This window comes from Oreochromis aureus, linkage group 2 (genome assembly GCF_013358895.1).
Source record: "Oreochromis aureus strain Israel breed Guangdong linkage group 2, ZZ_aureus, whole genome shotgun sequence".
Classification (NCBI taxonomy): Eukaryota; Metazoa; Chordata; class Actinopteri; order Cichliformes; family Cichlidae; genus Oreochromis; species Oreochromis aureus.
Genome location: NC_052943.1, coordinates 22,822,433 through 22,848,434, shown reverse-complemented (window position 1 = coordinate 22,848,434; position 26,002 = coordinate 22,822,433). Strand labels below are relative to the sequence as shown.

General features: G+C 39.9%; 1 protein-coding gene across 1 annotated transcript in view; it reads left to right on the top strand.

Annotated features, from left to right (window-relative positions):
- The window catches only part of si:dkey-237h12.3 (teneurin-3), a 134,003-nt gene that overhangs the window by 84,003 nt on the left and 23,998 nt on the right, over positions 1-26,002 (top strand). Inside the window, exons 10-20 of the mRNA XM_039621048.1 lie at positions 234-428; positions 1,538-1,738; positions 8,265-8,450; positions 11,107-11,127; positions 11,624-11,647; positions 12,797-12,943; positions 13,482-13,698; positions 18,304-18,423; positions 20,270-20,531; positions 21,470-21,737; positions 22,679-22,822. Of these exons, the coding sequence (XP_039476982.1) occupies positions 234-428; positions 1,538-1,738; positions 8,265-8,450; positions 11,107-11,127; positions 11,624-11,647; positions 12,797-12,943; positions 13,482-13,698; positions 18,304-18,423; positions 20,270-20,531; positions 21,470-21,737; positions 22,679-22,822 (1,785 nt within the window). The remainder of the gene's footprint in view (positions 1-233; positions 429-1,537; positions 1,739-8,264; positions 8,451-11,106; positions 11,128-11,623; positions 11,648-12,796; positions 12,944-13,481; positions 13,699-18,303; positions 18,424-20,269; positions 20,532-21,469; positions 21,738-22,678; positions 22,823-26,002) is intronic.

Here is a 26,002-nt window from a genome sequence, read left to right as displayed (position 1 = left end):
TACATTTAAATTATAGACAACTTTCCAGGTCTCCCTTGAAAAAGAGGTTTTTAATCTCAATGGGATCTTCCTGGTTAAATAAAGGTTAATAAATAAATAATAGACAAAAAACAGTTTCGGATTTCTCATGTAACTGCAAATCTACAGTATTTCTGATATTTTTTCCATCTACATTAGATGAAAAACAAAAAACAAGACAGAATTATAAAAATGTACCTGGTGTCTTTCTTCAGCCGCCTGTCCAGTGTTGTGCAGCGGTAACGGCCAGTACACCAGGGGGCGCTGTCAGTGCTACAGTGGCTGGAAAGGCACCGAGTGTGACGTTCCTGCGTCCCAGTGTATTGATCCTCAGTGCGGGGGACATGGGCTCTGTGTTGCTGGAAACTGTGCGTGCAACACAGGACACAAAGGAACCAACTGTGAACAAGGTAACCTGAAAATAAGAATTCTTCCCTCCGGATTCAAAGCCGCAAGATGCAGCATATTCCTGTGTGAAGCTCAGGGGGAATCGACACAGTCCATTGGTGAAACAATTGGTGTTTTCGACTCCACCAAGCAGATAATGCTTTGGATGTCGTTATTGATACGGGTTGTATGAATTAACTCCCTCTTAGTGTTTCGAACACATCAGGGTACAAGCTGGAACAGATTGAGCAGAGTCTATTGATGCAGTCACCTATTGGAAGGCTCCACAGATGAAGACACTTGTTAAAATCAATCAGTCAATGGCATCTGTTCCTCCGCTTACTAAGGAAGTGCTCCTTCTTCTCTCTTGTCAAGCTCTTTCACCTCCCCCGTTCACTTCAGTACTTCAGTGCATTTAACTTTATTGATCTCCACGCAGACAAAAAGCAATTATAAGCTCAGATTTACATGCGGGAGCTTTTGACCTTGCATGTAAAATGCTATTGAGTTCTTTAATGAATATGCTGTGGTTTTCTTTGAAGTGAAACAATATGGGAAGGAAACATTTATGGGAGGAAGCTGCGTTTGTAGCTCCAAGTAAGGGCTCCAGTTTGACAAATTGGCAAATAATCATTATCAGCGTCCGAGTAGATATAGAAATGCACGGCACAATCAGCACTAGAAGAAGCAGAAAACCGTTGTAGGAAATTATCCCTTGTTAGTAATGGGTTGATTATGTTGGTCATAATTGCCAATTATTAACCTAGATCAGCAAGTTGGTCTGCAAATTGTTAATAGTAATTGATTGTATCTGTCTAGACACTAATTGTGCTGCTTTTCCTATCGCCTGTAATGGAGCATAATTATGCTGCCAGTATGTTGGAAGCACCCTATAATATACCGTAGAGGAGCTGGTTGAACATAGGGTGGCAAATTACTACTAGCCACCACCAAACCCTGCAAAAACTTTCAGCTGCGCCTCACCAGCCATCATCTGGCACTCGAGTATTTCCACTCTAAAATGATTTTTGGCTGGTAGCAGACTCAAAGTGGCCAGGGTAAATAAGTAGGGTTATATCCAATCTAAAAGTGGTAAACTGACATTGCTGTCACACTTGCTGTGTGTCCTCAGTGGACTGTGTGGACCCGACGTGCTCTGGTCACGGAGCCTGTCATCATGGCGAGTGCCACTGTAACCCAGGCTGGGGAGGGATCAGTTGTGAGATCCTGAAGAGCACTTGTCCAGAGCAGTGCTCCAGTCACGGCACCTTCAACACCGACTCGGGAACCTGCATCTGCGAGGCGAACTGGACAGGTGCCGACTGCTCCATAGGTCAGAACGCTTTTTCGCTTTCTTTCCACCTCCTAAAGCTATCGTGTGTGGGGTTTATGATTTTAGGTTATATAGTAATTATTATTTTCAAAGTCATTAAAGAATAATTCTATTTAATAATTCATTTTAATTAATAGTTTGCTCAATGAAACATTAATGTAATGAAAAATGGTGACACACACATACCTTAAGGTCAAGAAGAAATCTGTGAATTGGAGCTAAATATGAAATGAATAAGCACATTTACAAAGATCAGCAGAGCAAAAACGTATCACACTGGATCTAAGCAATCTTTGACCATTTACCTTGAAAGGTGACACACTATTTAATATGGTTCTATTTGGTTCCTTTGCTTTCCTGTCAACCGACTAATTGAGCTTCAGCTTTAATTTGATTTTCATTCATATAATGACAGAAGTTTGCCTAGTTTCTGTCGCAGCTCTGCTTTTGGTCTTTTTCACATTGGAGGCACATTTTCAAATTCTAAACATTTGCCAAAATAGAATTAAAGCAAGTTGGTGTTAAATCTGTAGTCTTTTATTGTATTTGTCTGTCGCATTGCTGATTAGTGCAGGGCTGTTCCACAAACAAGTCAATGCAGTCAGTGCAGCTAGATCTATAGTGTTTTTTTTGTCACTTTTTGTGGAAGAAGTTTCTCTAACGAGTAATTGGTACCACATTTCTCTGCGTGTATTCCAAATAAACTCCCCCTCTCGCTGTGCACAGACACCGGGTATCCAAAACAGCAGATGTATAAGCCTTTATTACCGGTTTTAAGTTGAAATAAAAGCTGCCTCGCACAGTGCGGTGCATCTACTTCTGGTTATCTTATTAAGAAACCTAAGCAACAATTATTTAAATTTTGAATAGAAATTAAAAAAAAGGAATTAGAAGAGAAATTTGTGTGATTTATGATTTGATCTTTAATAATTTACCAAAAAAACGACACAATTTAAGGTAATTTATCACTGATGTTTTGGAAATATCATTAAAAGAACATTGAAGAACAATTTATTTTCCTAAATGAATATGCCACGTTTTGGAATGAACTATTTAAATCAGTCATAAATCAGTGTTTCTCAGCTTTCTCACACATAAAGCATAAAGGAAACAAAATTATTCATTTGTTGAGTTCCACTGAATCATAGCCTGGGACTGCACCAACAGATAATGATGAATAGGAGTGTGGCTGACTGACATTTCTCATCTGAAGAGCCATGAATACATGTTGCTTTGGTGTTTTATGAGCACTGCTGTTGGTTACACCTTTTTTATACCACCCCGTTTCTTGTTTATTTTCACAATACAATATTTTCAACTAAAGACAGTATGTTTTATGATGAGGAAGTGTTCCCAAATGGGCAAATGGGAATAACAATACCAAATGTCTGTTTACATGACACAAACACTCTAAAATATCAGAAAACCCCCCCAAAATCTCAGCTGTTTACCAAGTGAAAGTAAGAAAGTAATTTCACCTGACTCCAGGAAACAAACCCGATACAAAGGCTTTGTTGGATATAAGGAGACAAATAATGACATCTGATAGCAGGAGTCATTCATGTTTGGACATAAGAACCAAGAAGTCTAGACTGAAATCTGTCATAGTTCTACTTTTCTTCCTAAACTTTCTTTGTTAGAAAACTTACAAAACCAGCACATGACTTTGGATTACCAGAGCTGATGTTATGGATTTTGATTTGCTTACCAGTTTGAACCTAAATGATTTTCTTTGGAAAAAAAGGGAAAAAAAAGGCAACTGGCTCATTTTGTCATAGGCTGAATAACTCAAACTGCCGATATGATCACACCATCAAAGTTGGGTAGTGAACACTTGTAGCATGTGCAGATTATAAACACAGCATATGTTAACAACAAAAGCTTCGACTCCACGTTACTTTTGTGTGACCTGGCATATGTTCTTCTTGGAGAGCAACACAAATGTATTTTTAACATCACAAATGCAATGTAGTTTTGCTGCAGCTTTAGGTTTATTTTCGAGGAGATGAGAACAATTAGTATTCCCAGCTGCTCACAGCACACCCTTTTCATTTGTTACCAGGTTTGCATTCAGGTGGTTTATCTCTCGACACAGGTAGGTGACATGATAGTTCAAAGGCTGGCCCCTCCCATCTGTTATCTGTGCGTGAGATTTAGATGATTTATTTGCAGTTCCCCCCTCTCGGAATACACTCTTTCTGTGTGTGTGTTAAACCCAGAGAAAAACACATGCTGAGTCAAACAATTAAAGCCAGAAAGTTGGAGTTTGTTTCCATCAGTATAAAAGGCTGTTGAATATATTACTTTTGGCTGAACTTCAAGCAGAAATTAAAGCGTAAGAAGGCTGGATGGTACGTTTGAGATGCCTGTGCAGGCTTTTTGAAGCAGCATGTAGCCAGTTTGGTTGGCGCTCAAGAAAAAAAAAAAAGAGGAATTTTGATTTCGTCTTTTCTTTTGTGTCTCACTTTATTTTCTGTTTTTTGAAAGAGAAGTAATTTGTTATTCTGTTAAACCTTTTGACATTTCAAACACAATCCTCTCACTCAGCAAGATATCTCAGGCTTGTCAATAGTGAGGGTGGCCTCAGTGCGGTCCACAACTTAGGGAGTTTACCCACCTGGGTGGGTGGAGAATTCCTTCGTAATTAATGCTGCGGTTCTTCTTTAATTAAATAAACTTTAATTAACAAGCGCGTAGCATGAATCGACCGCCCACAACCTCTCAGTCAGGGGCATGTTAAAGGCAGATAAACACTTTTGGACTAATGAAAAATTGATTGCATAGATTCTATGGGAAGGAGGTATTCCTTTGGAATTGAATGACTCCTCTCCAGAGGCACACTTAATATTCTACAGTGTCGGCTCAGCTTAATCAGAACCATCCAAGGTCCGTCAATCGAAGAAAAACTCTATTCAGAATGCTGGAACAGAGAGTTAAAAGAGCCTCAGTAAAGGGGATGAACATAGGAAAAGCAGCAGGGGTGGATTGGTTTAAAAAGAAAAAAAAAAACATGAACATCTAAGACTTGTTACATTTTGGGCAGCAGAATGATGCTGGCTAATTTGCTTTCACTGACAGCTATACCAAGTTTGAAAAAAGCACCAAACTTTTTCGTCATGCAGCTCTAAATTTTCTAGAGCATTTATAGTCACTTAAAATTTGAGGACATACTTGAGCTTCTTTCGTCTCGCACACTGACGGCTATTGTCACAGCAGAAAGCTTTATGGCTCTTCTGTTCAAAAGCTTTGATAGAAGCTCTTAGTTCCAGGAAATCAACATTTCTTATTCCCAGACAAGAGCAGCCACAGATTGTTGAGCATTAGCTTTAGCCTGGTACAGACTGATTTCCTTACCACCCATGGATTCAATCATTTGAATTTTGTAAAGATAACACAGATTTATAACAGCTGCTCAGTTTTTTTAGAACTCCATACTTGAAGACATGTTGATCTAACATTTTATAAGAACCCACTTAAATCCATAACCCTCGCCTCAGTCTGCCAAGACGCCATGCAAATGAGTGTTCGTAATATGTAAAACCTTAAAAGTGGTTGTTTTGGAAGTTTTTAGATGCACAGTAATTGCAGTGTTTCATTGTTCAATGCTTTTATAGTGATGACAGGCTTTGTTTCATTTGATGGTAACCACACTTGTAAAAAAAAAACAGTTAAAGTGAAATAATTGTAATAAAAAAAAAATAGTTACAGTAGCTACAGTAAAGGCAAAAAATTAACTGTTGATTGTGCGCGTGCTTCAAAGAAATGTCCTTTTATTATGATACTGTCATGAGCATTTGTTTTACTGAAAATGGGAGAAAGGTGTTATTGAGAAATAAATTTCCTATCAGCTAGATGTCGAATGAGTCACACGTTATTAATTAGAAGACCAAGTGCTTATTTTTATATACCTATAAAGAGTCTATATATAAAAGATTCTGAATGTTAATAAAGTGATTATTTTATACACTTTGCTATCTAAAGAAGTAGCACAAAGCAACTTCTCAGGTTAAGGGGAAAAAAAGAGAAAAGTCCAAGGTGCCCATTTCTTCCAACGGCAACTTGCATTGGGCTCGGAAAGCAGATAAACCTTCATAGACTTCCATGTTAAAAGGCCCAACTTGAGAGAAGAAGAAAAGCATGTTTACAGCCTGGTACAAAAGAAAAAAGTTTATTTTATGGGATTATTTTTTTATGTATTATCCGCTGTTTAAGTCTGACGTCATTTCCAGGTCCAAAGACTCCTTTGGTTCCCAAAATCAAACACTGAGGGGCGGCTAAAAGTTAAAAACTTTCAGCTTCAATAAAATAATCAGTGTGGCTGTTCTTCCAGGTTTTTCAATGAAGTTTAACATCCAAGAAGCTATGAAAACAGGAGTTACAAAGTTTAGTGGAGTTGGAACTTCGCAAGAAGTTAGCTCTTTAATTTCCAGCTAAAGATGATAGAATATTTTCTGACTGAAGTATTTCGGAAAAAAAACAACAACAAAAAAACATATGGCTATTCTATCATTATGGACATAAACAGAAATGCAAAAATAAATAACAGCAACATTTGAATAGTTAGTAAAGGTGGGTTACCTGACTTAGAATCAAATGATAAATAATATATAATTTATTTTTTCTCTTAGTAAAAGGTTTTGTTGAGGGTAAACGGGTGAAGCCAAACATCCAGAAAAATGCTGAAAACCGATAAAACCTCCATTAATAGAATGTCTAAGATCACATCCACAACACGAGGATGGTTTTAAATATGTTGATGTATTGTTTGAATTACTGTGGAAAAAGTCACGATCCAAAGCTTAATATCAGCAGTGAAGCGCACGATAGCCGAAGAGCACCTGCTATGGTTGACTTTTGACAGCAGTACAGTATGACAAACATTCACACAACCAACAGAAACACAGAATGACCAGAGCAGGATCATATAATACACAGAAATTCTGTATTATAGGCAGAGCGCAGCAGCCAGTGCAACCATAATTTCCGACCCGGTCAACCCAGCGGTCGGCGCACAGCATGTCGCTTTTTGTGTGAAAGGGCCATGATTTTTTTCTGAAGCATCCACATAGTCATAGAAAATGATTCTTTCTATTAAATAAAACAAGAGATAAAGCATTACGACACGTTAAAAAGACTGCAGCCTCTCCGGATGCAGCAGGACCTTGGACCCCGAAACAGGATTGACACAGCACTGCTTAACAAGCGGATTAGGAGAGGGGCTTCTCTGAAAGACAGGTTGTGGGTTGACAGACGGCTAATTTGAGTCACTGAACTGGAGCTATCCTCCATGTTTGTAGTGTTTGATCCTTTTAGAACATTTTAAATTTAATTATGTTACAAATTTTACATTTTTTGTGGACAGTTATTCAAGATTGTGCTAGAGGTCTCGCTGCACAATTCACTGACTAATACTAGTCAGTGAATTTCTAGTATTATTTATCCATCCATCCATTTGCTTCCACTCACCCTATGACAGATGGCATGTTATTATTTATGTTGGTGCTAATTAGCAGGTACTTATCTGTGTGATGCATCCATATAGTGTATGAATGCACCCTGCTAGCCTTAGCTGATAACTTGGCACTCTACCCTTTCATCAAAATATGGCTCTTTCTGGCTCCAGACTACAACATGGCAACTCCCCAAATACCAAACTCAGGGATTCAAAATGGTGCAAACAAATGGCTGAATCTTATGTTTTCAGAGCTTTTTCTCTTTCTTTGTTTCTTTGTTTGTCTGCACCTTGCTGAGAGGCAAAAGGAATGTGGGAGGTGTGGCCAACACGAGTGCTCCAATGCGACATACAGAATATTTGAATGTTATAACCTTTAATTTTTCATTTCTTCAGTGTGCATTTGGACTAGTTTCAGTACACTCCGAGCATATTGCTGTGTAGAGTCATTTAAAGGCTACATGGGAAACTTAGGATTTTCACCTGAATCCATAAAAGTAATCATGTCATATGTCAAGATTAATATGATAAATTGTAGATGAAGAATTATTTTTTCATACAACTCAGTGTGCATTTTGTTAAAGTAGCAGCAGGATAAAACTTAAAAGGACATTTTTTTCTATGCAAATTATTATTTTTTATGCCTGTCGTGCATTCCAGTCTTCACTCTTTTTAAAAAGAATTGTTTCCACAACAAGTCCACCGAGATCCATATCGCACAAGAAAGCAGCAAAGGCCTGACATTTCCCGTGTATAACGATGCGTCTTAAACATTCCTTTAACAGATAGCAGTAATTTTGACTCTCTTTAGATGAAATAGTGTCAGACATTGAAGTAGTTGCCTTGCAGTGTCGGGATTTTTCTTGCACGGTTTTTATGTCTTGTTTACAGTTAAACTTATTGGCCCACTTTAACTGAGGAAGCTCACACTTAGCAAACATCAGAGCGTTTTTTCTGTGTTGGCAGATGCATCTATTCAGAATACAAAAATACACGAGTCTAGAAGGGAGGAAAAAAAACGACTTTTCAAGGAACAGAAGCTACATGTCTCCATGGCTCTTTGTTTTGCAACAGAGGTGTGTGTGGTGGACTGTGGCCCCCACGGCTCCTGCATAAGTGGTGTGTGTCACTGCGAGGAAGGCTGGACAGGACCAGAATGTGAGCAGAGGGACTGTCACCCACGCTGCATCGACCACGGAGTCTGCCGAGAGGGCAAGTGTGACTGCCACCAGGGCTGGACGGGTGAACACTGCACCATCGGTGAGCCATGGTGACACATACAGTACCGTACACCTACACACCCTTGACAGAAGGGCACAAACTGCAGAGGAAATTCATTTATGGGCAGATTTAAAAGGGCAGCTCTGGAGTGTGAATGTCAGTATTTTCAGCGCAGCTTCAAGCATCAGGCACAGATTGTGGTACTGCTGTCGCTGCTTACCTTTTCAATACAACTACCTTAGCATGGCAAGTGATGAGTAGTTTTTGATGATATTCACAGAGCTTAGAGGTAAACAACTGCGTCTTGCAATCCAATTTTCAGAGATCACTGAACCAGACACTATATCCACGATCTTCATCCTTGTCTTCCCTTTTTTAATGTTTATTTATATATTTATATATCTTCTAAACATTTCTTTGTCTTATAACATTTCTTCTAAATGTCTGTCAGACACAGTCAGCGTTGGAGGGTAACTCAAAAAGATTTAATCTGCTACATATTTATCACGTATTTTTAACATCAGTTTATCAAACCTGTCGCATTTTCGAAACTATATAAAACCTTTTTGTCTTGATAATTAACCAGATGCAATAACAAAGCACTTCTGGTATGAATATTTAGGTGCTGGACAATATAATAATCCGTATTTTATGGTATAAACACTTTTACAATCATTACTGGGCATTTTAGTGTCGGGTTTTCCTTCAGAGTGACTGTATTTACACGGTCTTGCTGCTTTTTCAGTGAAAGCTTTGAGTGCTTCCACCCCCACTAGCTATGGTGACTATACTGAACATAATAACACTATTTTTTAATGTATTCATTCCGTTCATTGTTATTAATTTGATTAATTTTATTATTTATTTTTAATTTTTTTTTTGTTGGCTGCTGATCATTTTGGCCACCAGCTTCTGTTCAACAAATCTATTTGTCTTTTACCTGCTGTCAAAAATTGTGGTGAGTATAAATGTACTGGAGGTGGATTAAAACTAGAATTAAATCTTGGAAACAGAGAGAAACTTGACAAAATGAATTTCTGTTACAATGTTGCCAGTTTTGCTTTTAAATCAAGATGTAACGAAACATTTTCCAAGTTTAAAAAAAGAAGCGCCGGGATCTTACGCACAGATGTTATCTCGTCTCTTTAGAGAGAAGAAAAAAATCTTCTTGCGATGCCGTATTACAATTAACTTTGTAATTTAGAGCATCGGTTTAGATATTCAACCTTTCGCCTGCTGAAGTGACGCCTCTTTTAGTGAGTCAAGGGCAGGTATTTAGGGAGCCAAAAAGCCACGGGTAGGCCTCTTTGGAATATCATTTTTCTGAAATGGCAGTGCTTCACCTGGCATTAATGAGGATAATGAGTTCTGAGATGTCACTTCCTATTGACCTTTAACTCAAGCTTCCTTCACACCTTACCCTTTGTCAAAGGTCCTGTAGTTAAACCTTGACCCACCGCTTCAAGCAGCATTCCCCCAAGTGTAATTTCCAACCTCTCAATGACGACACATTCTCTCTGAAACAAAGATCTAGCACTCCAAACTCTTGAACCCTAATTATGTATTTACAAGTTCTCTCATCAGCAATTCCGCTGTCCGCAGCGCAAATCCATCTCCAAGGGGAGACGAGATTGCAGTGAGGGAGTTGTTGGAGGGGTCACATTCCTGATCTTATTAATCTTTCCCTCCTCAGGGCCGACTGTGCATCATCCATTTTCGCTTTCTTTCCTTCCTTCTGTTTAAGGTTCCCAGCAGGAAAGTAACTCCTTGCTTTGGATGCAGGGTCAATGAATAGGCAGTGCGTTACCTTTTCTTGGACAACTGGGAGCCTATTTTGTCTTTCAAACCCTGAATAACTGCCATTTGCACAAAGCGCCTTTTAATCACATTACATGGTCAGAGCTTGAATAGAGGACTTCCTTGGCCATTCTATTGTCACATGGATCTAGATCCTGTTTCATATGCAAGGCTTAACCCATTGTCGCTGCTTTCTCAGTACTGCAGTTTTCCGCTAAGGTGTTTTTGATTTGTCTTTGTGTGCTGCTGGTTCGTTGGCACGCTGTTGTTAAAATCGCTGAAGGAGAGATGATGGGGGAAAAAAAATAAGGAAGTATAGTATTCTGCTTCATGATGCATTCATATTGGAATGAGGCCGAGCCTATACTCCTGACAAGCAGACAGTAAAATGTTTTGAAGCAGACCCAGATGAAACTGGCTCATACACTCAGACAACAAAGAGTGTTATAACACACAGATATAAAGAGAAACAGTGCGCTCGCCGTTATTTTAGACCATCTTTCTATGGCAAAGTAAAGCAGCTGGAGAGTTTTAAAATGAATATTTCACCAGGCGCATATTGCCGAATTCTTTTATGTTGCTTCCTGTAGACAGAATACAAATCACTATCGGCATCTATAATTCTGATTAATCACTTAGTGCTTTAATTAACATCTACACTCACTTTTAAAGTGCTAGATGTTTCCTCTTGATGTAGCAAAACTGTGGATCCATTCCTCTAAATATGCTGCTTCTCTTTCTTCTTCTTCTCTTACATAAATGTCCTACTTGTCAGTTTTTTCCCCCTATTTACATATCTTTAACTAACTTCTTCTTATGTCCATTCTCTTTTCTATTTTATGTTTGTATGCCTGCCTGTCTGTCTCTTTGCAACTCCGTCTTGGCTTACATGTATTAGCCCTGGATTCAAGAGTATCAGGTAACAAAACAAAAACAAAAAAACACTTTACACTTGAGAATTATACACTTCACGCTAGATATTTTTTTTCTGAGCCAGCTGAACACCTTTATTTTGCTTAAAAAATGTGAACTGTGTTAGCAATGGGTGAGCTCACTGCTTCCCTCTCTTTCAGTAATATCAATAACATCCTGTCACTCATGCTTAATATTAGCTATTCGGCTCAATCACCATAACCACTGTGATACATACAGAGGAGAGAGATTGAAATTAGAGCAGCAGCTAACACGTGGCGAGGACAGCGATAATCTTCGGGAACACTACCTGCAAAGCTTCTTTTCCAAATATTTAAACCAAGTTGGCAGGTACATCAGCTTTATGCCAACCACGGTTTCCACTTTTTGTACTCCCTGTAAGTTACAATAAGTAAATGTGTTTGTCAGTCTTAGCTCTCTGCCACCACAGCGATAAGTAATTTTCTTTTCCAAATGTTTCCCTTTCCTCGGTTGTGTAATAGGAGCAGTCAAGATAGGATATAAAGGTAAATTGAACCACTACCCCCCCAAGGGAGATTGTCACGAACAATCCCTCCCTGCTCTTTGTCTTTCCTAGCACGGCGTATATACACCTGTTTTATGTCCAAGTCGATCATAATGTTTCTGCTGTGATCCTGCTCCCCTCGATATGTCCCCTCATTTCCTGTCCGTCCTTACCAGTCTCACACCAGACTCCACGGTCCCTTCTCCTCCCTGTCTTAATTCCCTGTGTCTGCCAGATTAAACGCCCTGAACTGGTGTGGTTTAGTCATGTTTGGGCTCCCTGTCTTCACCCTCCACTAAAAGGAATGCGATCTGGCAGCAAGTGCACTGTTTTCTGTAAATGTGAAGACTCTAGACCCTCCCTCCTCTTCTCACTCTTCTCCCTGCTATTTACATACACTTCCTCTTCCCTTTGATGTTGCTGTTACTTCACATGAGTGCTTCTCACATCTGCAATGTACTACTCCTGCTTTAATTATATTCAGGCAAAAAAAAAGAAAAAGCAATGAACTTTCAAGACAGTGTTTCGAGCCTCTTAAATGGGATTTGTGCAACTTTTAACTAAAAGAAAAAGAAAAAAAAAGAAGAAGAAGAGCGAGATCCTTGAAATTCTGATTCAAATACAAACAAGAAACTTGTTGGGGAATTGACATTAAGAGACTGCAGTTCATTTAAAAATCACAGTATGAGGATCCATGTAACCTTAAAAGATGCTACTTCAAAAAGAGCCATCCAGACTTTGATTTAAACACAAAATCACTGCTGTGAGCATTTGACTCAACAAGCATTCGCAGCATCTCCCACTGGCTTTTCAACAGTAAGTAAACAACTGAGATGGTTTGTCGTCCTTTTATCCCATACATTTCACTTTACGCTGTGGTTGCACATTATAGTAAAACTCATGTGAAACGACCGTAACGCCTCACAACTCCCCCACCCCCCATCCCCAGTCCTGTTGGAGGTGTATTGTACCGTACGTTCACTTATTACTGTCTTTTTTTTTTTTTTTAATCATTTTTGTCCCTCCTTCTCCTCCGTCCACTCTAAAAGCCCCTTTCGCTCTTGTCTTCTCACCCCTTCCTCGCCTTCTCATCCTGATTTCCTCGTCCTGATGCGTTTGGCTGTTTGACATATACGTGATGTGTTGACAGACGGCTGCCCCGGGCTGTGCAACAACAATGGGAGGTGCGTCCTGGATCAAAACGTCTGGCACTGCATCTGCCAGTCAGGATGGAGAGGGCTGGGATGCGATGTAGCGACCGAAACGCTCTGTTCAGATGGCAAGGATAACGAGGGAGGTAGGAAGAAGTAAAAGCTTCATACAAATTGTCTTTTTAGCCTCGGAAAAAAAACTGGTGCGTATCTCTTATTGCACCAGACAGAAAACTGGCTTTGATGTGGCTCCTCGGTGACAGTGCAAACAAACAAAACAAATCAATCATACATAAAACATCACTGGAAAGAATATGCTAATGTAGAGGCAGAGCAGATTGTTAAACAGCATGCTTTAAAATATACAGTAGATCAATTATAAAGACTTGTTGGCACTATATATTAAAACTCTGCAAGCTGGATTTCTAATGAACTTCTCCTTGGCCTAATCAACAACCCCAGAACTTTTGAGGTTCACGCGTGGCGACAGACACTTCACGCTCTGTGTCAGTGCAGGATCTCTGTCGGTGCTTTAATGAACTTAAGTTCATGTAAGAAGTCATCTTTGTGTATCAGAGCCGAACACAGTAATAGAGATGCTTATGTTTTCCTTCGTCAAACCCAAACATATCCAGGTCAACCGAGCTTTTCCTCCCTGTCTTGACCGCCCCTCCTGTTTTCCAGATGGGCTCATCGACTGCATGGATCCAGACTGCTGCACTCAGATTGCCTGCCAGGGTCAGACCTACTGTCGTGGCTCACCTGACCCAGCTGCCATCGCAAGCCAGAGCCAGAGTTCAGCCGCCCAGTCTTCTTCTAAGAGCTTTTATGAACGCGTCAGTTTTTTGATCGGCCCCAGTGGCAGTCACGTGATACCCAGGGATAACCCTTTCAACAGCAGGTAAGCGGCTTAATGAGTTACTGACAGCTTTTTAATTATTTGGATCACGTTAGCTGTTTGCTGTCTCATTACCGGTAGAGAAGCACACCTGTGTTTGTGCAGCCCCTCGAAAATGTCGTAGGATCTCACATCTTTGTCTTTGCAGTCAAAGTGACAAGCCTGTTTACAGTCGCTTGGTTGCCACACGGTTTTATTTATTTATTTTACAAGTTGGGATTAAGTGGTTCAGGAATGAGCTTGTTCCCTGTTAAAATCAGCCCTTATGACTATAAAAACATAAGGATTAGACTCCTTAAACCCAGATAACAGGACCATGTGATTTTCCAAATTGAAAAAGGAAAGTACAGCATAATTTAATTTTTGCATCAGTGAGCTGCCCGTCACACACTGTTTGTATAACAGAGACCTGAACACTTTAAATATACATATCTTTGATATTTGGTAGAAAACGTTCTCATTTAAAACTGTTCTTCCATCAAAGAACATCAAACACGGATAATTTTGTCAAGTTATTACTGACTGAAAAAATCTATTAAAAAAATCCTGTTGTTGCTGCAGTGTTGTACATGATGACCACTTTGATGACAATTTCGAGTCACTTCTTTAGTTCATATCTCATAAAGGTGACATTTCTGTTTTATACGAAGGTAGAGGACTGCAGAAAGTTTCCTGTAATTATTAGCCACGGTGAAAGGCATTATTTGTTAGTTTTTTGGCTGCTTGAAAACAACTATAATACACTGCCATGAAATTCTATGCAGACAGTCATTTTAACCTGGAGAATGTAAAATGGAAATGACTTTGATGACCCTTAAAAACAGCATCACAGTTACCTATGCTTTCTACATTCTCCTCTCCTTATCCACTTCAGGGTCATGGGGGCGGGGCTAGAGCCTAGCCCAGCTGTCATACGGTGAGAGGCGGGGTACACCCTGGACAGACAATCAGTGTGTTAATTGGTTAATCACCAATTAACCAAACACTGCTCAAGTCTCTGGACACAGAAACAAAAACTGCACACAGAAATGTTTAGTGTAACCTTGCAAAGCTGCTCAAAAACTACTCTTTTGTTTTATTATTGTTTTATTTTTTTCCTCACATTCCTCAAGAAGTTTAGTCTTTTGGATTTGGATTCTTTGACATGCACCGCTAGATACATTTACCCCACATTCTACCCACACAGATTTATTGTGCTTCTGAGACATTTTGACACTGATGGGCATAAAAGCTGAAACTTTTTGTGTTTTTCAGGACTCCTTTTATTCATTGTGACACCTTGCACTATGCCTACGTATTTTTCTTGAGCTCATTGCATGAATTTGATTTTTAGTGACTATTGTATGACTGAAAAGTTTGATGTAAAGAGCAACAAGACCTTACCTCATGATTAGAGTACTGTACAATATCTCTGTGCAAACTGAAGAGACTGTTATATTTTTCACGTAAACTTCAGTGCATTCCCACATCTGTTCAGAATCACAAGAAGAGTTTGTTTTGTGACTGATGGAGAGGAAAATGATTGCCAAACTGTGTGCAGAAGGCTTTGGGAATATTTCCTCCAATAGTTTAAAGTAATCCTTATGTAAATAGCATGCTTTACTGAAAATATAGAATGAGGCAATTCCCCACAGCCGGGTTCTCAGTAATCCTCATCCTCATTGTCTTCAGCTTAATGTCGATTTCATGTCTGGCAGTGGCATTAGCTCTCTTGCTCAAAATATTCATTTGCCTTTTTATCTCCTCATAGAAGTTAGTTTTATAGTCAAAAACAGCGTTTTAGGAGCTCTGCAAACATGCGTAGTCCTAAATTTGACAAAATTAATTACCTTTTTTTAATCTTATCGCTGCATGGCAAATACTGCATACATGAAGTCAATTTTGAAAGAGTCATATAATGAAGTAGAATTTAGTAGTGACAGGGTTTGTTTGGAGACCCGTTTTTTAAAAATTCATTTGAGGTTATAGAGTGAATAATTTATCCACTGCCTTTGCAGAGTATACATTATAAGAGTCTCTGAAGCACTGGAACAATGCCAGAAGAGAAGACTTTCAGCGACAGTAGTGACTGTTATGCCAAGCCGTAGAGTATCTGATGTTTAAAGGTAGAGAAATGAGACACAGCTAGAGGTCATTCATGTCCTTCTATTTTTAAGAAGCCATTGTGTTAGCCCAGAGAAAGGCAGCCGATTTCAGTGTGTGGTCAGGTTTCAGAACTCAGCAGTAAAGTTGTCCCTCGTATAGCACAGAGAATAAAACATGTGTTGTGGTGTAGTGCCCCCCCCCATCCCCCCCCCCAACCCTCTCCCCCGCACAATAGTTCCCCAGCCATATCACATGTCCCCACACAAGTCTCCCACTGGGTTTTGAGACAGTGTTTTTCTACCGCCAGTCTGGCACAATGACAGATAAGAATGCATGAATTATATGATTCATTTCTGGGGTTTCAGCAGGTGGTGCGACTTTGCGTTTGTTTGGTGGTTCAGTTCTTGTATCATCCGTCTGCCTCTCAAAAGATTAATAGAGTCACAGGGAAGGAAGAGGGAACCTTCGCTGTGGCTCTTAAGTGGCCTTGTTCTTTGAGCCAGTAAATAAACGATGGGAGATGGTTGTACCAGACATGAAGCGGGAGGGAAATGAGAGGCTAAAGCTGTTGATCATCTTTCTTTCTCGCTCTCTCTCTCACACACGCTCTCACTCTCATATACGTAATGACCCGGAGATAAAGTGGCAAAATAGAACATTTTTTGCCCACCGGTGAAAAATGCAGAGGGAACGCTTTTAAAATTCTGCTCCACGGCTGAGAAATTGGAACAGCTAAATGTTGATGGAGAAATATAGTTTTGTCTTTTCCTTTAACTGTGCCTTCAAACAGAGGACTACCTTAACAAATCGCTTCGCACTTAAGAATATAAAAATAAGGATTAGTGTTTGACAAGTTCTACCTGTAGGCCCAGCAGTCGTGATGAATAATGGCAGAGGATGAGGATATCTGAGGCTTTAAATTATGTATGAATCTTCCGTGTTTGTGATTTACAAAGCAGAAATGCACAAGAAAATGTCTTTTTTTTTTTAGGGGAAAACAGGGAATGAACTGCTAGAGGTGCTGAACCTATTGACCAGAAGCAAATCCATTTACCAGCAGGGAAAATCTGAGTTGGGAAACTAAATGAGTAATGCTCCCCCATGCCAGACTAACTACCACAGAGGTGCCCTAAAGTGAAGCATTTAACCCCCCATCCCCACCCAACACTATAACCACCACTGCTGCTCCCATTTGCTCCGCTAACATTACAGTTTGACCAGCAGTGGAGGGTGAACTGCATAAATTATAAATCTGCCACCATATGTGAACATCTGGTGGGAGATTTATGTTTCCAACACATCTTGTGTTGGAAACAGACATAGTGTGTTCAAAAATTCTCTTTTCTTCTTTTTGAACCAAACGTATGCACACATTGTTGCCCACAGACTTTAAATGAGCAAAAGCCTTTTGACTCGTCACTGCCTAACATTGCATGTGTTCTGTATTCCAACTGCATTTTTCCTTTCACATCTAGAGTGCTTATGGCTTCACCTTTTAAAAAAATCGCTGTGGCGATTCTGTTGTGTTGTAGAACTGCTTTTCTTTTTCAAAACCCTTCATTTTTTTTCCATTTGTGACAGTTTGCCTCGAGCATTGAATTTTGTTGTTCTGAATTCCTATAAAGTGCCTCTTGACACGTCACTTGCCTGGCTTTGCAACTTCTCACATCAAGAGGATGTCTGTAACTGAGCTGAAGAGCTCATTCCAACACAATTCTTGTTGATATATTATCTTTCATCACAAGTATTACTACAGACATTTATCACGCTAGCGAACGCAAGACTTCAGTATGACACTGACAAAAGGCTCTTTTTCAGAAGCAACAGCACTTGCTGGAATAATCACACTTGGATCACACCCTCTTCAAATACAATTTAGGGGAAATTCCAAATTCAGCAAGGTCAGATAACAATACTGTGAATATTTCACTCATGAATCTCATTTGATAGCCTCACTGCTGGGTGTATTGTACACTTCATTTACCGAGTTGACTTTACTAAGGAGACTGATAATTTAACTGTGAATGTTGTTGGATAGAGAAGATGCTGTGTGTTTACACTCGTAGCGTTTATTCCCACAGTTTTCTGTAATGGCCTCACAAATTGAAATGCCCTTAGAGCTATACGTAGTGTGTTCAGTTGCGTCTTGTCATAATAGCGCCTTTTTTTTATATTACGCATTAAATGCATGAAAAAATCTATATTTGCATTCTTGTGGAATACAAATGCTGCAATACAAGTGCAAGATACTGCAAAATCTTAACAAGAAGCCCTCAACCGACTGATTTATGGGTCCTTAAAAGCTGTAAACAGACACAGAGAGGGGCTCTGTTAGGTGGCGTTTTCATGAGTAACGACCACTGACGTATGTGTGTTCTTAACAATCAGTAAGTCATACCTCTTAGCTCATGCCTCTGGCAAGGGGATGACAGTTGTTAGCAGTGCTGATGCGGTGGATGCTTGTTGACACCGGCTGGCATTGTTTGTTTACTCAGCTCTTTCTGTGTTTGTTTGCCCTCACAGCCTGGCATCAGTCATCCGGGGTCAGGTCCTAACGGGAGACGGGACACCGCTGATTGGAGTCAACGTGTCTTTTCTGCACTACCCAGAGTACGGCTATACTATCACACGGCAAGATGGCATGTAAGTTAATTTCCCGTGTTCACGTGCATCATTAGGGGCATACAAGGGAGTACACAGTCATCTTTACACAACGATCAACAAGTGTACAAGCAGACACCCAGCCAGCTCAGTCTTGGGTTTTAACCTTTGCCCTGGCGAAAATATATTTGTAGCATGGCCTGCTGTCCCCAGACTCGTGGGGAAAAATCCAAGAAAAAAAAGCTGTCCAGCAGAGGAAGAATTGTCCTGGCAGTTATCCAAAATGCGCTCAAAACAAATCGAAACAGCAGCACATTGTGCCCTAGAACAATTCCTCATGCAAATGTCACAGTGGTGGAGGCCATTTTGAACCAGGCTGTTTAAAATGCATTGAATCAGCAAGGGTAGAATCAATCTGCCCGCAGTGTAGTAAAACATGGGATTACTGCCTGACCTTCTCGTGCTATTACCACAGACTGGCCATTAATAATGGGAGTGCAAATACATACAAGACAAACGTATGTCACACATTTTACAGGGAGCGTTCAGCTCAGGTAGGAGCTTCATTTCGCACATGGTCGTCAGAGATTATGAACCGAGCCTTCGTTCGAATTCAACAGATAGAAACCATGTTTATGTGCTGCCAATGTGGAATAAAAGGCTTATTGAGTGGCAGAGAATTGTACAGCTGTTGTTATGAATCACAATCCTTGGGTCCCCAGATAGCTGAGGATTAGCTGATTTCTTCAGATATTCCGCCCTGTAACTCTTCTGACAAGGAGCGTGATAAATGGTCGGGGATAATCACACTTGGTTAGCCAACAGATCCGCTCAGTGTGTTAAGAAGGGGGGGGCAGCATCAAAGCCTGGCCTCTTGCAGCTGTGAGCTCCCCACTGCCCAAAGTGGAAAGAGCTTGAGAAGGAAGCTGTTTTAGGTCAGCTGCACAGCTTGGTTGTCGCTGCGTGTGCGTGTGCGTGGGTCCGGGTGCGTACATGAGATGTGCAAGTATTCAAATCTCCGTGTGTGTGTGTGTGTGTCTTTGTGGATGTGGATACATACAATGTCACTACGCAGATGCTTTACCCCCTGGGTAGTGGAGCACGCTGAATATATAGAGCAGCACTTCAAAGACTCGCCCTTCATTTCCAAACCAGTAACTTTTCCCTGAGTAATGTTGTACTAATTAAACCAGTTCACCAGTGAAAACTCCCAGAACTCTGAACCAAATTCAACCATAAAGTGTCTTCTAACGCCACGCTGAGTGAACAGAAGTCATAAATTAGATTCAGTGAATAATAATATTAAATGGAGGCTGAACAGAGGGATCACTTTGATAGGGAAAACTGCCTTTGAAAAAGGGATTATCAGTCTTAACATAAATATTTACTTTGCTACTTTGAACTTGAGGAGACATTTCAAAATTATATCAGTCTAAGTTTTGGCCATCATTAGTCATTAATAAAAAACAAATCCAAGGCGATGGTGGTGATTAAATCTGGAAATGTGCTAACACTGCTAATGAAAGGTCAATTACTTACTCTCGATTCCTTTGTTAAAATAACTGATTATTGCAAATATTCTTTTGGCTTTACATAAAAAATAAAGGTGCTTGGATGTTATGATGAAGCATTTGACTTGTTTTCAATGTATCATGTTTAAGGGTTGTCTTTTTGACAGCTAAGAAACATGTATAGTATATAGTTGTAACAAATGGAAATGAGAGTCAAAATAATGAAAATTAAGTTCAAAGATGTAAAAGAAGCCTCTAAAGATTTTACTGCAGAGGATTATTTCACTATTTTTACATAATAAGTGCAGGTTATTCAGTTGCTGTTTCTATTTAACCATTAAAATTCGTTCGCTTCTATTTCCTTCCAACATTCGAAGGTTTGACCTCTTGGCCAACGGTGGAGCATCACTGACGCTGAGCTACGAACGAGCTCCCTTCCCCACATTGCACCGAACAGTGTGGCTGCCCTGGAACGTCTTTCATGTGATGGACACAGTGGTGATGAAGCGGGAAGAGAACGACATCCCCAGCTGTTACCTGACGGGCCTAGTCAGGCCCAACCCCGTCATCCTGGCCACACCCCTTTCCACTCTTTACAAGACGTCCCCAGAGGACAGTCCTATCATCCCAGAGACCCAGGTGAGATCCATGTCATAGAGGGGCATTGTATTACTTGTGGTCAGTCCTAGATTTATTGGTATGACGCATAGTTTTGAATGACCTGTGTTTGAGTCCAGTATTACAGACAGCAATGCTGAAAATACACAAGCACAGAGTAACAATAATGCTGTTATCTTCCTTTCACCATGGCTTTCTTCCTTTTTTAAACTGCGTCAGATTTGCCTTTCACGTTGCCTTTGGGCTTTGATTGAACCGAGGCATCTCCACTAAGCCATAAATTGTCTCATAGCAACACTGATAAATTCTAAGGGCACATTGCATGGAGGTTACATGCCTCAGGATTTGGTTTGTTTCCATTTGGCCCAAATCTATGTTGAAAATCCCTAAATGTAGAATGTGACTCTGCAGCTTTTGCTGTTTTTACTGTTTGGAACAAATTCTGTCTGTGTTACATCAGAGGCAAGAAATCAAAATCATTGGACATGCTTCAACATAAGTATAGTGTCGGTGTGTGAGGCAACCAGGAACCAGGACGAAAATGAAAAAAAAGAATGACTTCTGTCAATTATTAGTTGAGATGTTCAAGTATTTTTTTTTTCCTGAGACTTTTAATAATGAAGAATTCATTTACTGCCTGTGGAGCTCAATTTGCATTTAGAAGATTGCAGTTTGTGGCTGGCATAAGTAAAAACTCTTCTTTAAATAGTTTGGCTTCCTAAAAAGTTCATAATGTTTGACTGCTTAGAATAAAATGTATGTATGTCTAGCAACAAACAAGGTTTTTCTGAGATGAAATTAGATTTAATGTGACCTGGATAATAAATTGTATGTATGTTATCCTGCATTTGAACTTATTCTCATTAAATGCATACGTTTGTTGCTCCTATTAACTCTGTTACTTAAGTCTACTCCATGCTGTGGCTTTGGCACTGGTCTGACTGCTAATTAAATCCTAGGTCCTTCATGAGCAAGTGGCCATACCAGGCAGTGACCTCAACCTGGTCTACCTGAGCTCCAGGGCAGCTGGCTACAAGCCCATCCTCAAGGTGCTCCTGACCCAGGACCGTCTCCCCTTTGGCCTGATGAAAGTCCACCTGATGGTGGCCGTCATGGGCCGTCAGTTCCAGAAGTCTTTTCCTGCCTTCCCCGACCTTTCTTACACTTTCATCTGGGATAAAACAGACGCCTACAATCAGAAGGTCTTTGGCCTGGCGGAGGCTGTGGGTGAGTTCCTGCTGTGAAGCTGCCTACTGAAGATGTTGTGTAAGCATAAGTTCACCGCCAGATACTTGTGCTACCTTCAGGCAGTGAACCTTGGTTGAACTTTTAAAGATTGATTTTACTTTTTTTAAATTGAGGGTTATTTAGCTGGGGACTGCTTTTGTTATCATGTGCAATAAAGATTTAGCAGGTGGTGTGAAATCCTGAAATCCCCCTGTGCTGCATTTTTGAAGGCCATTGCTCTTTTGCTGACTTCTTTGTTTTGCATGTATGATATTTCAGCAGCTGTGCACTTACTGAAATATTGCCTCTGAGGCAGAGGCCTGGAAAAAAAGGGGAAAAAACAGCCAAGGGTCAATAGTCAGAAATACTGATAAAAATAAAGTGACAGAATCTTTTTTGCATAGTAGAATATTTTGATTATTTCATATTATAACGGGTTAACTGAAAATACTTATTTATATACTCCTTTTGGCTTGGGTTAGAAAATTATATCTAGTAGCACTTGCATCATCATAGTTTACTGATAAAATTTTCAAAGCCCAACATGGACTGAGAGTTCAGAGAATTTTGCAGCATTTGTGATTTTCCTCAAATGTGCTCCATCTGAACTTCGATCATTTCAATATTTCTTGCCACCTTATATTTAGATTATTTGGAATTGTGGTTTATTTGCATTTACACAAGATAAAACAGACAAATGAGAGGAGAATACATAAACTCCAAACAGTTCAGGCAAGACACAGAAACCCCATGGGCCTTCTAAACTCATCCCAGCTGGAGAAAATTACATAGCCAAAGAGAAGGCAGAACCAGGAAATACAGGAAACGGCGACGACATGTACTGAATGTCTTATAAGCTACAAGCCTCATTGCTGCTATAAGTGTCTTATAAGGAGGTTGTAACCTTGCTCACCATAGGCGTCTGCTGTCATTACTTTCAGTGTCAGTGGGATATGAATACGAGTCCTGTCTTGATGTGGTGCTCTGGGAAAAGAGGACGGCGGTGTTACAAGGCTATGAACTGGATGCCTCCAACATGGGCGGGTGGATGTTAGACAAACACCACATATTGGACATTCAGAATGGTAAGAAATAATCATGTATACAGTATGCATGTCTGTCTGCAGAGATAGGTAGCCTCTTTGGGTTACAGGCAGGTGGTCTTTACCCTGAATCACCGCAATAAATACTTGAATCAAAATGAAAGATGGTTCGTCATCCCATCTGCAGATAATAGAGGAGAGTTTTGAAGGGCCGATCATTCACAGTAATGACTGAATAAATCAGCGAGTAAGCCACCAGGGTGCAAGGCTTGCAACGATTCTACACCACTCAGCTATTTTAGGAAGAAGACGGCCTTTTGGCGCTCACGAAGGCTTACACTTTTGATGAACAGGCGTCATGTTTAATTCTCGCATTAATTCAATAAACTTAATTAATTTCTTGCTCTGTCATCAATCAGATTCTCTTTAATCGGCAAGTACAATAAATGGACATGAGTTTGTCTTTGTCGAGCTGCTGCAGAGTTATGAGAAAGGGGAAACGTACATAATGAAACTATCAAATATACATACAGCAAAGTCACTGCTGGGTTACAGTACCAGGAGGTCACACTCTATAATCTGGAGATTTCAGCCAGCACACTATTAAGGGGTTTCAGTATGTTACTACTGTGGAGGCAGTAATATGACTGCAATTATAGGAAGTGTGCCTCAGGGCCTCGGGCTAGTGAGTGCATTGTCAGTTTGCCAGACTGCTGTTTTGACATTAAACCCACTTCGGCTCTCGACCGTTGTTCCAGTTGTCCAACACAATTTGTGTCCTTTTCATCTCGAAAATAGTCGAGGTCAGTCCGTAGTCTCACACTGTCAGAGTGGAGTTGGTGAATACATATTTTCTTTTCATTTGAATAGGTTTTATATTTTTGTTTGTTTTTTTGGCATTGAAGGCTGATCTTGGCTCATTTGGAAGTAAAATGAAGCATTTTTAAAATCCCTTGAAAAATGGATCTGTATAGTTAACAGAGCACAAATTCGTATAGGATTCCTTTGCTTTGCCACGAGCAACAAGTGCATCTCGGAAAGGAAGTTATAGATTTGGTAAAGGTTTTATCACCTTATTTTATCTCATAAAAAATAGCTAAACCAAACAGAATTGCTTTGAGGAAATGAATTGCACTTTTTCAATAAAATGTACCTTCTTTTGGTGCAGAACAGGGGTTTTTTTTATTATATGTGCTCATCAGCTAGGTGGGTGAAACTAATCAGTATTAATCCCTTCAAAACATCATTAAGCACGCACTGTGCTAGTGATGGCTACCACTCTACAAACATCCCCCACTCAGAGGTCAGACTCTGCACTAACAGGTGTAAGTATTGAACTTTTATGATGAATTGTTCTTTACAGAGCTTTGTTTGAGCAGAACGAAAATTAATAACAGCGTAGAAAAACTTGGAGATTTAGCCTTTTTTTTGCTTTTATCAGGCAACTTGTTGGTTTTCAGACATATAGAGTTCCATCATATTGAAAGCATGTCGCTTTTAGATCATGTGCATTAGACTAATGAGTGTTTTTACAATGAAAATGTATTATCATCCATCACATGCAAAGCTTTACATTCAATATTCTTCAAAGGCTTGGATTCTGAGAGCCACAACCTCTATTTTAAAATAATATGAATTTGTCAATGTGATAATATAGCTACACTCTGAGTAGCTCTATAGTGAGGTTGAATGTATAAAATATGATCATAGATTTAACAGCACACAGTTAAAAGATCTGTGTGGCTGTTTGGGAATTACAAGAAACAGTTGTTTTTATGTGTGTCTGTGATTTTAATGCTAAATTTGAAAGTGTAAAAATGCAGCATGTGCTGAACAGTTACATTTCTTAAGGTCTCTGTATCGCCACAGCTTTGATGTGTTGTGTAAGGAGGTTCACATGAGTTTTGGAGCCCCCTTACAAAGCCTCTGCAACCACCCAGCACTAAAGTATAAATCTGGTTCTTTCTTGTGCCGTTTTATCCAGATCCATCAAACTTTTAAGTGAACCACTCAGATTATTTTTGTGACCAGATATTTTGGCTACCAGAGGAGGGCTTTCTGTAAGGTGAAATGTTTGTGAACTCGTTTCTGCCTCCACAACTGGCAGGTACAAAACTATTCATCCCACAGCTACTCAGTGGGTTTGCACAGTAATATCATCCATGTGTTCTTCATATATATAACAGTCGACTCAGAAGTCGGAGATTGCGAATGTGTTTTTTGTCAGAAATGTTTGTGGAAAACATGTCAGAGAAGCAGTTTCTTTGTTCAATCCTTGATGGTACTTTGTCCTGCTTCTTTGTTGAACATTAAAAGAACAGACATAGAAACCCAATCTGTCAAGCCACCCGGAACCTGAAGTTTGTGAAGTGTGCAAAAGAACACTGAAATATGCTTCTAGCTCGACTGCTGCTGGTGCATTGCGTTTCATCCCACCTGTCTCAAACTATAGCACACCCATCTCCAAAGCTTTCAGTGTGGCAGCATCACAGTTGGAGTTGTTGTGAGATGCATTTGTGATAACAGATAAGTGCAGCATGTGTGATATGCTAATGTATGCGGCATCCTTTATTAGATTGAGCTGTACCGTGTGTCTGGATTTATCAGAAAATCAAACGTTACTGTGCATGAAAAATCATCATGTGCGGGCTTGTTTTTGTACATGGAAACAGTGATGACAGAAATAAAACAAGAACCAGATGGTGTTGAGTGTTTTCTTATGCAGTAAATGCTGCAGCCTCCCCGAGGCTTTTTCACACTTTTCACTTGTCCTTTTACAACGGCGCCCTGAAAATACATCGCAAAAACTGACTAAATTTAAAAGATTCAAAAATAGTTGAGCAAACTCGTGTTGTTTTGTCTCATTGATTCCTGTCTGACAGGAGCTTAATCAATTTGCCGAAAGGGTTTCATGCTCCAATCCTATTAGCTCACCCCAAAGACGGTGTGCTTGGTAAGGCTGTGAATTGTTTTTGTTAGCGACTTTGGCATGCTAGTTTATGCAGGGTTCACATCAAAGTGTCAAAAGCCAATCTGTAAACATATCTATGTTTGCGCTCACATTAATTGTTTTTACAGAGGTAGTGAGTCGGCACCTAGTTCTGCCTTGAATTCCCTTAAATTTTCTCAGTACAAACTGAATTATTCAGTCTCGCATTCAGCTACTTTTTGACATTTGAGATTTATAGCCCATGTGGGTTTTTGGGCAAGGAATGCAGTTCG